The sequence below is a fragment of the Helianthus annuus genome, chromosome 17, assembly GCF_002127325.2.
Source record: "Helianthus annuus cultivar XRQ/B chromosome 17, HanXRQr2.0-SUNRISE, whole genome shotgun sequence".
In the NCBI taxonomy this organism is placed as follows: domain Eukaryota; kingdom Viridiplantae; phylum Streptophyta; class Magnoliopsida; order Asterales; family Asteraceae; genus Helianthus; species Helianthus annuus.
In genome coordinates, this window is record NC_035449.2 from 51,845,888 (window position 1) to 51,856,588 (window position 10,701).

At 38.5% G+C, this 10,701-nt stretch overlaps 1 protein-coding gene across 3 annotated transcripts; it reads right to left on the reverse strand.

Moving 5' to 3' along the window:
- Positions 1–1,353: 1,353 nt before the first annotated feature.
- Positions 1,354–4,679, reverse strand: LOC118489290. Of its 3 annotated transcripts, XM_035987087.1 has the most exons (3): positions 3,992–4,610; positions 3,580–3,866; positions 1,354–1,550 (listed from the first exon to the last, which is right to left on the reverse strand). In XM_035987087.1, the coding sequence occupies exons 1-3, from the start codon at positions 4,088–4,090 to the stop codon at positions 1,439–1,441; spliced, it is 498 nt and encodes a 165-aa protein (XP_035842980.1). In that variant the 5' UTR covers positions 4,091–4,610; the 3' UTR covers positions 1,354–1,438. The 3 variants fall into 3 exon arrangements, 1 of the variants encoding a protein (XP_035842980.1); XR_004887029.1 differs by lacking the exon at positions 1,354–1,550 and adding an exon at positions 2,590–2,632 and having other exon boundaries at positions 3,580–4,679; XR_004887030.1 differs by lacking the exon at positions 1,354–1,550 and having other exon boundaries at positions 3,518–3,866; positions 3,969–4,604.
- Between the last annotated feature and the right edge of the window lie 6,022 nt (positions 4,680–10,701).

The following is a 10,701-nucleotide window of genomic DNA, read 5'->3' on the forward strand; positions in this document are numbered from 1 at the left end:
AGAAAAACTCTTAGAGGAGATAATGTTCAGATTTTATATGACAATTATACCTATGGCAGACTTATAGGAGTCTGTGTACATGAAGGATTAGCTCTATGCAGTGAATTAAAACTAAACCACCAAATTAAAAAAACACAATTTAACAGAAAAAAGACAATTAGGATAATTTTGTGAACAATTTGGTATGGAATGTACTAAAGAAACAAAAGGAAGAGAAAAGTTATCCGCAGGAAAGTATAATTTCCTTATCATACAAGGCTTTTATTCTGCCATGTGCTTCATAAATTGTTTTATAATAAGACCTGATACTCATTTCTTTATGAAGAGGATGTTGAGTAAAATCATGTCTGATGTTATTGATTCTGATCATTTGATCTCTTATAATTAAATCCTGAATATTCATGTCATCCCATAATTTATGAATTGAGATTTTCAGAGGGCCTTTAATTTTCATCTAGATATTCCCTGGAAAGAAAATCAGGAAGACTATTATCACTCCCTTTTTATATGATATTTCAAAATCAAATGGGGCTAATTGGGATTGCCATATAGCAAACATTTGCTTAGATACATCATGTTTGAAGTCTTTATTGAACATAAATTTAGCTGCTTGGCAATCTGTTTTTATTAGAAATTTTTGATTATATAAATCATCTTGAAATTTTAACACGCATTTTAAAATAGTTAGTATCTCTTTCGCTATAGTAGCGTAGTTCTTTTGGCTTTCTATCCATTTTCCTGAATGAAATCTTACAAGATATTCTTGTCTATTATGAGGAGAAATCTGTTTCAATATGCCTCCGTATCCTATGTCTGAGGCATCTGTTTCAACTATCTTTTCCCAATTTGGATTTGCAATAGACAAACAAGGAAGATTAGAGACCTTTTGTTTTATTTTAATAACTGCCTTGGTATGATTTTCATTCCAAGGTTTAGGATTCTTTTTTAATCTATCATATAATATAGACGAGTCTCTAGCCAAGTTTTCATAATAAGGAGCTATATAATTTAAACTCCCTAGGAATCTTTGAAGCTGGTTTTTATCTATAATTTTGTCTGGAAACCTATTAGCAAATTCGATACTTCTATTAATAGGAATTATTTTTCCTTTTTCTATAATATGCCCTAAAAATCTGACATTTGTTTGAAATAACATCATTTTGGGACTAGAGATAACCAACCCATTTCTTATAATAATATCTTTAAATAATTTTAAATGTTTAAAATGGGTTTCAATGTCTTTGAAAATACTAGAATATCATCTATATAGACTATTATAAAGTTTGAGAAAGGTATGAATATATCATTCATAATCTTTTGAAATTCTGAAGGGGCATTTTTGAGACCGAAAGGCATAACATTCCATTCATATTGTCCGAAAGGAACATTTGTCACACCCCGAAATTATCAGAGCATTGGCGTGACGGGACTGGTATCTTCATTGCACAGCGGAAGCAAATAAGCTAAGTCTTTCTAGAAATTGAACGCCACTAAGTAATCGACTCTTCATGGTCATCCTATTCCAACCGTGCCTTGACTTTGAAAGCAACCTGAGAAAGAAACATGCGAAAAAGTCAACATAAAGTTGAGCGAGTTCATAGTTTGTTCGTAAAAGATTTGAGATAAATCTTTTGAGTTCTGAAAGGTTTGAAATAAATCTTTGGTATTGTGAAAGATTTGAAATAAATCTTTGAATAACCGGTTTTTGAAATAGTATTGATAAAATGAATTTAAAAATCATTTTCTTACCAAGTTATATGGAAATGTTGTGTTTGTAACACGTTATGTTCATAAAACCATGTATTTGTAAAGCCTTGTATTTGTATAAAACATGGTAGTTAATTTGTATGAACAAGAAGTTTCCGTAAGTATAAAATCCCTGGTATGTAGCAAATAAGGAAAAAGAGATCACCAATGGTTTGCAAGGCCATTGATATGTGTGAAGTGCAAGTAGGAAGACTCAAACCTAGCGGATTTATGCGTCGGGCACTAAGTCACCCCGAGGTCCGTTATGCTGGACCTGGGGCTGGGCTCGCTACACCCAGATAGATCTACCGCTCCTGTCCCTCGGTCCTACCATGAGGATTAATGGCCTCAAGTTTCCGCCTACCCACTCACATGATCTAAGTAGTAAACCTCCTTACGCTAACCATACCATGTATAAAGTACTCGTAATTACTGTAACATATATTCCACCCCAGCCACCCTGGCTGAACCTCCCCAGCCACCCTGACTGAGCCTTCCCAGCCACCCTGGCTGAACCTCCCCAGCCACCCTGGTTGAACCTACCCAGCCACCCTGACTGACTCCCTAGTTACGAAAAATCATTCACATTTCGAAAATACGCATTTGTTTTGTAAAAACCGGTACGTTTAGTATAAACCTTTCGTAAATCATTTGAGTTCCTCGAAATCCATTCGTGATATGATTTAGAAATACGAGTTTTACGTTTGTTCAAAACTTTGTATGTTTCTGAAAACCGTGCATGTCTTTCCACCCCGAAAACATTTACAAAAAGAATGTAAAACAGTAAAAAGTGGGGGTTATGAACTCGCCTGAATATTCATGTGCAAAGCTAGCTAATTACGACTTCGTGATGTCGTTTCCAAGACGAGACTCGCTAGCGTGCATTCTACAATATTCCTAAAACGGAATATCTAATAAGTTTCTAACCAAAAACGGTAACTAAACCACGTGTCACGAGCCCTACCGAATCGTTAATCGAACGATTCAACGATAAGTTGTTAACTTAATAGAAAAGATTAAGTTATACGTGTTAAGTCTCGTTTAATGTCGGTAATAGTTTACTAAGCCTTGAAAGTACTTAGTTTTCGAGAATTTCAAATATATAAATATTTATACAAAAATATCCATATATTGACGAAATAATGTTAGTCGCTCCGAGAAGTCATACGCGTACAAAAAGAATATTGGTATGAAAATATCATATAACCAACTCGTATTATATATCGCGTTTCGGATGATCTTTGTCAAAATATACGTATGTGCCGTTTAGGCGTATAAAATAAATATGAAAAGTTATATTTATTTTATAAAAGAATCGTCGAGTTGTATTTGAAAATAAATATATAACAATATTTATTTTTATAAAAGAACTCGTGTCGTACGATATTTGAAATAAATAAGTATATAAACTATATTTACCTTCGTAAATGAATTCGTCGAGTTTTCGAAGTCTAAAAATAAATATAATAACTATATTTATTTGTTGTAAGAAATTTTCGACTCGTCGTTTTCGTGAGTATTAAGTTGTTTTCGTACAAAATTTCAGAGTTGTATTCGTTTTTTATAAAATAGTTACTTAAATCCGATAGTTTGATTAATAACAAAACGTAGTTATTTTACGGATTTTCTCGAAAAACGGGCAGAGTTTCCTCTGTTTTTGGACGCCCCCGACAACACCAGTTGTCGTTATTAGATCAAAATTCAACCAATAATATCAATATGTTAATTTTTCTTCGTATGCTTGAAATGTAAAACAAATTTCTATCGAGTCGGTTCAAGCTCGTGTGTCACGTAACATATAAAAAAAATAACGAGATAATCGTGCCGCTTTACCAAATTTCTAATGTTGTAACGCCAAAAATGTTGACTGAGTCGACCGGGTCAACTGAGTTGACCGAGTCGACTCGCTGAGTTGACCAGGTTGACCGAGTTGACCAAAATATACCGAGTCGAAACCGAGTTGGACTGAATCGAAGCGAAGTGCACTGAGTCGAACCCGAACCCATCTGTTGACTGAGTTGACTCGGTTGACTCGGTGAGTTGACCGAGTCAACCGAACCGAGCCATCTGACCGAACCAGAACCTAATCCATGTTGTCTTGTTGACTTCATAACTCGAACCTGAGAATGAGCCGACCCATTTGACTTGAAATCAAATATATTGAACCGAACCAAAACTGAAATCAATAGGTCAGAACCGAGCCTAAACTGAATCATGTTTACCCGAACTCGAAATGAAACCGAACCTGAACCGAATAACCATCACCTCTGTCGCCGTCGCCGGTTCTGGTGACTCCGGTGGTCATGCCGTCGTCGACCACCACCATATTCAACATCATCATCATCTTCTCGGAATATTCGTCGGACCGAGACAAGGACCGCCGGTCCGAGTCAAGGACCACCGGTCCGAGAAGCAACCACCGCCGCACTCCACTGCCACCGCCGCTCACGGCGGTGCTGCTCCTTCTCCGGCGCTTTCTCTCTCTCGTTTCTCTCTCCTCTCCCGAGCTCTCTCTCTCCTCCCGAGTCTCTCTCTCTCCTCGTTTCTCTCTCTTCTGGTTCCGCTGCCGCCGTTCACCACCACCGAACAGTGGTGGTGGTGGTGGCTCGTTTTGTTGCTCGAAATGGGGGGGGGCGTATATCGCCGGAAATCGGGACGCCGGAGAAGCTTGATGGCTCCTGTGTTTGCTAATCTTGAAAAAGAGAGAGAGTGGGGGTGCTTGTTTGGTGTCTGCTTATTGAAGGTGAGGGAGAGAGAAGTCGAGGGTGAGGGTATTTAGCAGTGGATTCGTGTGGGTATTTGAGAGGTGGGTTATTGTTGTAGAAAGTGTGGGTGTGTGTCTGGTATTAATAGATGGAGGAGTGTTTTTATTGTTCATTATGTATTCAAATTACATGGTCACATGTTTTATCCATTAAATCAGAATCTTTTGGAGAGATTTGAAGAGATTTTAATAATCTTGTGAATCTATTGCTTAGATTTATCATAGATTTTGTAAGATTTAGTGGATCCGTAGGGATCTATACATTATGCGTAGGTTTAGGCTTGTGAGTTTTGGGCTTGGGCCCAGGGCCCACAAGCCCATCTTATGTGTAAGCGGCCTGTAATTTCTACGAGACTCGATATTGCAACGCAAACTCCATAAGCATGTGTAACATCCATATTTGTCGGTGTCGTCTGTATTTTGCACGGTATCAGTTCGTTGTCGCGTAATATTCAGCAGATTTTCAGTAAATCACCACACGCGCACTGTATAGTTGAACAAACGTTCCTGGGCACTCCAAAGGCTTAATTAAGTAAATTCGCGCTGTAAACACTATTTATTATCGCGTTAATTATCTGTTAATCACGTAATTAAGATCCGTAAATTACCGGTTGTCACATTCTCCCCCTGTTACAGAAATTTCGTCCTCGAAATTTAGATTATGTTATCTCTTCAGAATTGTGTTTCAAAACTTGATGTCAAGGGAAACAATATGTATAGATACAGTCACTATTTTAACTAAGTTAACAGGATCCAACAATGAACAGGAACTCCGACCAATCGAATTCCATACGAACGTTTATAACATGTAAACGAGTTCTAGCAACAATGACATCCACTGGATGAACTTAGAATCAATAATCTCAAATATAATAGTTTGCATGAAACGCTCGATCGTGATCAGCACAAGCTGCAAGTTATACCGACGCCTCAAGGTGTCGTAATGAACGAAGCAATTCAATAATATTGGTGATCGAACAAGTATCACCTGTGTTTTGCATGAAACGATCGATCATGATTAGCCTAAGCTACAAGTTTGTACCAACACCACAAGGTGTCGTAGTGATTTAAACAATCCGATATTGGCGGTGATCAAACAAATTCACCGTGTTTGAAGTCAAATGAATGCGCAGTAATGGGAATCTGAAAGTTTGTTTCTAATGACATCATAGAATTTTCAATTGAAAATGAAACATCCAAGAATAATGTTCTCGATCGAAGATGAAGAAGCAATGAATATCGCAAAACATTCGATCGATGTTGAAAGGACCGTTAGGAGGTACACAGGAATATAAAAAAAATGAATTGGTGTACCATTGTCTTAACACACTATTGTATCAAGACAGCTTTGATATAATAAATCGAAGTGGATTTAAAGCAATCAATAAATAAATATTTAAATCCGTGCATGAGATGTCTAAACGAGTTTAGCGCAAGCCTCAAATAAGTGAAAGATACCACCACAAGGTGTCGAAATCAACAAACAATTTAGTGGAGTCGAATGTCAAACAAGTTTACTTCGACTCGGAACAAATAAAACATTTGTTAAAACGAATTTTGAATATGATGCCCTCAACACATCATATGATACTCTGAAGTGAATATGTGTAATGGACAAGTTCAAACAATTGAACTTGGTTTTAGCGCAATCCGACAAAAATATATATGTTCCAAAGAGGAAATTTCGGCATGGTGACGACGAAAACCATGTGTGTAACTTGAAGAGGAAAGAAAATTTCAAGAGAATTTGTTGACTTGATAACAAAGGAGCCAACAGTTGCGATAATGCGGGTCATTCGAATCACAAATCGATAATTAGATTTAGCGAAGCAATATTTGAACTTTAATGAAACGCTTATTCGAAACGAAACCACATGCGTAGCAAACGATGCATGTGTAACATATAAATTTTCCAAGAAATCAAGCAATTAGTGTTCGCTATACTGAAAGAAATGATCGTGACACAATGACCATTAAGAGGGGTAGAGATACGAAAATCTACTCAGTAAGTGTGAAAGTCGAAATTTCAACAAAAGAAATTTGAGGACTTTACCTGGGGTTTCGCGTGTGATATCCGGTTGTTAAGTGACATTACCATGGAATGTCGAACATAGCGTATTCGTCATTAATTAGGAAGGGGGGGGGGGGAGAAATGCGGAGACAATCGTCTTCTCCCTGGCGTGATTCGTGTCGTTGCAGGATCGCGTGACAAGTTGTCGTTTCCTGATCGTTAGTTCTTCTGCTGACAGGAATCTAGCGTCGTCATTAAATTTGCGTCATCGTTCATTCTCAAAGGCCTCGCCTCGATAATCGTATGTGTCGTACTTCAACCTCCGTTGATATATAGCTTAAGTTTCACATATACCTGTGCACTAGCGTTGTGTGCCGCGTAGAAGGTGATGTACCCCGTCATCCGTTGACGTAAAAATTGAGTTCCATATATTCTCGTGCGCTAGCGTTTTGTTATGCGTAGGCTGCCTGCTCGGGACGTTAAAATGTCATAGACAATATGGATAATAGTGTGTACCCGAGTTAATATTCGCGGTTCCTACGTGATGACCATGCACAAATAATCGATCATATAATCAAATAAGCATGTTAGTCACCAATAAGCAATCAAGTAATTCCCCTAGTCTCACTAGTCTATCCTCCCAGCCTCTCAGACTAAACTTTCTAGTCCCACTAGACTATCCTCCCAGCCTCTCAGACTGAGTCTTCTAGTCCCACTAGACTATCCTTCCAGCCTCCCAGACTGAATCTCCTAGTCCCACTAGACTATTCTTCCATCCTCTCAGACTGAATCTCCTAGTCCCACTAGACTATCCTTCCAGCCTCCCAGACTGAATCTCCTAGTCCCACTAGACTATCCTTCCAGCCTCCCAGACTGAATCTCCTAGTCCCACTAGATTATCCTTCCATCCTCTCAGACTGAATCTCCTAGTCCCACTAGACTATCCTTCCAGCCTCCCAGACTGAATCTCCTAGTCCCACTAGACTATCCTTCCAGCCTCCCAGACTGAATCTCCTAGTCCCACTAGACTATCCTTCCAGCCCCCCAGACTGAATCTCCTAGTCCCACTAGACTATCCTTCCAGCCTCTCAGACTGAATCCCCTTTTCCGAAGGTCTTAAATGCATGTTTCCTATACTCTCAGAGGGTTGTGTACTGTATGTAATTGTTTTATGCACCGTGCATGAAATACCATAATAGCGTATGTTTGAAAATAATATTCTGGCTGTTTGTTTTTCGGCAACGGTTGGAGACCATATTCGAGTACTAGGCGTTCTGTATGTGTTCAACGTCTTAATAGTCTAAGTCCCCAGGGGGAAAGGTGAGGTTAGAGCCTAGGTATCACAACAGAAACCTAATTCGCTGTAACCTACAGCTCTGATACCAATCTGTCACACCCCGAAATTATCAGAGCATTGGCGTGACGGGACTGGTATCTTCATTGCACAGTGGAAGCAAATAAGCTAAGTCTTTCTAGAAATTGAACGCCACTAAGTAATCGACTCTTCATGGTTATCCTATTCCAACCGTGCCTTGACTTTGAAAGCAACCTGAGAAAGAAACATGCGAAAAAGTCAACATAAAGTTGAGCGAGTTCATAGTTTGTTCGTAAAAGATTTGAGATAAATCTTTTGAGTTCTGAAAGGTTTGAAATAAATCTTTGGTATTGTGAAAGATTTGAAATAAATCTTTGAATAACCGGTTTTTGAAATAGTATTGAGAAAATGAATTTAAAAATCATTTTCTTGCCAAGTTATATGGAAATGTTGTGTTTGTAACACGTTATGTTCATAAAACCATGTATTTGTAAAGCCTTGTATTTGTATAAAACATGGTAGTTAATTTGTATGAACAAGAAGTTTCCGTAAGTATAAAATCCCTGGTATGTAGCAAATAAGGAAAAAGAGATCACCAATGGTTTGCAAGGCCATTGATATGTGTGAAGTGCAAGTAGGAAGACTCAAACCTAGCGGATTTATGCGTCGGGCACTAAGTCACCCCGAGGTCCGTTATGCTGGACCTGGGGCTGGGCTCGCTACACCCAGATAGATCTACCGCTCCTGTCCCTCGGTCCTACCATGAGGATTAATGGCCTCAAGTTTCCGCCTACCCACTCACATGATCTAAGTAGTAAACCTCCTTACGCTAACCATACCATGTATAAAGTACTCGTAATTACTGTAACATATATTCCACCCCAGCCACCCTGGCTGAACCTCCCCAGCCACCCTGACTGAGCCTTCCCAGCCACCCTGGCTGAACCTCCCCAGCCACCCTGGCTGAACCTACCCAGCCACCCTGACTGACTCCCTAGTTACGAAAAATCATTCACATTTCGAAAATACGCATTTGTTTTGTAAAAACCGGTATGTTTAGTATAAACCTTTCGTAAATCATTTGAGTTCCTCGAAATCCATTCGTGATATGATTTAGAAATACGAGTTTTACGTTTGTTCAAAACTTTGTATGTTTCTGAAAACCGTGCATGTCTTTCCACCCCGAAAACATTTACAAAAAGAATGTAAAACAGTAAAAAGTGGGGGTTATGAACTCGCCTGAATATTCCTGTGCAAAGCTAGCTAATTACGACTTCGTGATGTCGTTTCCAAGACGAGACTCGCTAGCGTGCATTCTACAATATTCCTAAAACGGAATATCTAATAAGTTTCTAACCAAAAACGGTAACTAAACCACGTGTCACGAGCCCTACCGAATCGTTAATTTAACGATTCAACGATAAGTTGTTAACTTAATAGAAAAGATTAAGTTATACGTGTTAAGTCTCGTTTAATGTCGGTAATAGTTTACTAAGCCTTGAAAGTACTTAGTTTTCGAGAATTTCAAATATATAAATATTTATACAAAAATATCCATATATTGACGAAATAATGTTAGTCGCTCCGAGAAGTCGTATGCGTACAAAAAGAATATTTGTATGAAAATATCATATAACCAACTCGTATTATATATCGCGTTTCGGATGATCTTTGTCAAAATATACGTATGTGCCGTTTAGGCGTATAAAATAAATATGAAAAGTTATATTTATTTTATAAAAGAATCGTCGAGTTGTATTTGAAAATAAATATATAACAATATTTATTTTTATAAAAGAACTCGTGTCGTACGATATTTGAAATAAATAAGTATATAAACTATATTTACCTTCGTAAAAGAATTCGTCGAGTTTTCGAAGTCTAAAAATAAATATAATAACTATATTTATTTGTTGTAAGAAATTTTCGACTCGTCGTTTTCGTGAGTATTAAGTTGTTTTCATACAAAATTTCAGAGTTGTATTCGTTTTTATAAAATAGTTACTTAAATCCGATAGTTTGATTAATAACAAAACCTAGTTATTTTACGGATTTTCTCGAAAAACGGGCAGAGTTTCCTCTGTTTTTGGACGCCCCCAACAACACCAGTTGTCGTTATTAGATCAAAATTCAACCAATAATATCAATATGTTAATTTTTCTTCGTATGCTTGAAATGTAAAACAAATTTCTATCGAGTCGGTTCAAGCTCGTGTGTCACGTAACATATAAAAAAAATAACGAGATAATCGTGCCGCTTTACCAAATTTCTAATGTTGTAACGCCAAAAATGTTGACTGAGTCGACCGGGTCAACTGAGTTGACCGAGTCGACTCGCTGAGTTGACCAGGTTGACCGAGTTGACCAAAATACACCGAGTCGAAACCGAGTTGGACTGAATCGAAGCGAAGTGCACTGAGTCGAACCCGAACCCATCTGTTGACTGAGTTGACTCGGTTGACTCGGTGAGTTGACCGAGTCAACCGAACCGAGCCATCTGACCGAACCAGAACCAAATCCATGTTGTCTTGTTGACTTCATAACTCGAACCTGAGAATGAGCCGACCCATTTGACTTGAAATCAAATATATTGAACCGAACCAAAACTGAAATCAATAGGTCAGAACCGAGCCTAAACTGAATCATGTTTACCCGAACTCGAAATGAAACCGAACCTGAACCGAATAACCATCACCTCTGTCGCCGTCGCCGGTTCTGGTGACTCCGGTGGTCATGTCGTCGTCGACCACCACCATATTCAACATCATCATCATCTTCTCGGAATATTCGTCGGACCGAGACAAGGACCGCCGGTCCGAGTCAAGGACCACCGGTCCGAGAAGCAACCACCGCCGCACTCCACTGC

Bases quoted from the DNA above. Each gene is read 5' to 3' on its own strand.
- LOC118489290 (XM_035987087.1), bottom strand. From the start codon at position 4,090: ATGATGATGATGTTGAATATGGTGGTGGTCGACGACGGCATGACCACC. The intron at 3,867-3,991 runs GTTCGGTTTCAT...GCTCATTCTCAG, and splicing joins GTGATGGTTATTCGGTTCAG to GTTCGAGTTATGAAGTCAAC. The intron at 1,551-3,579 runs GTAAAGCGGCAC...TTTCTTTCTCAG, and splicing joins GTTACAACATTAGAAATTTG to GTTGCTTTCAAAGTCAAGGC.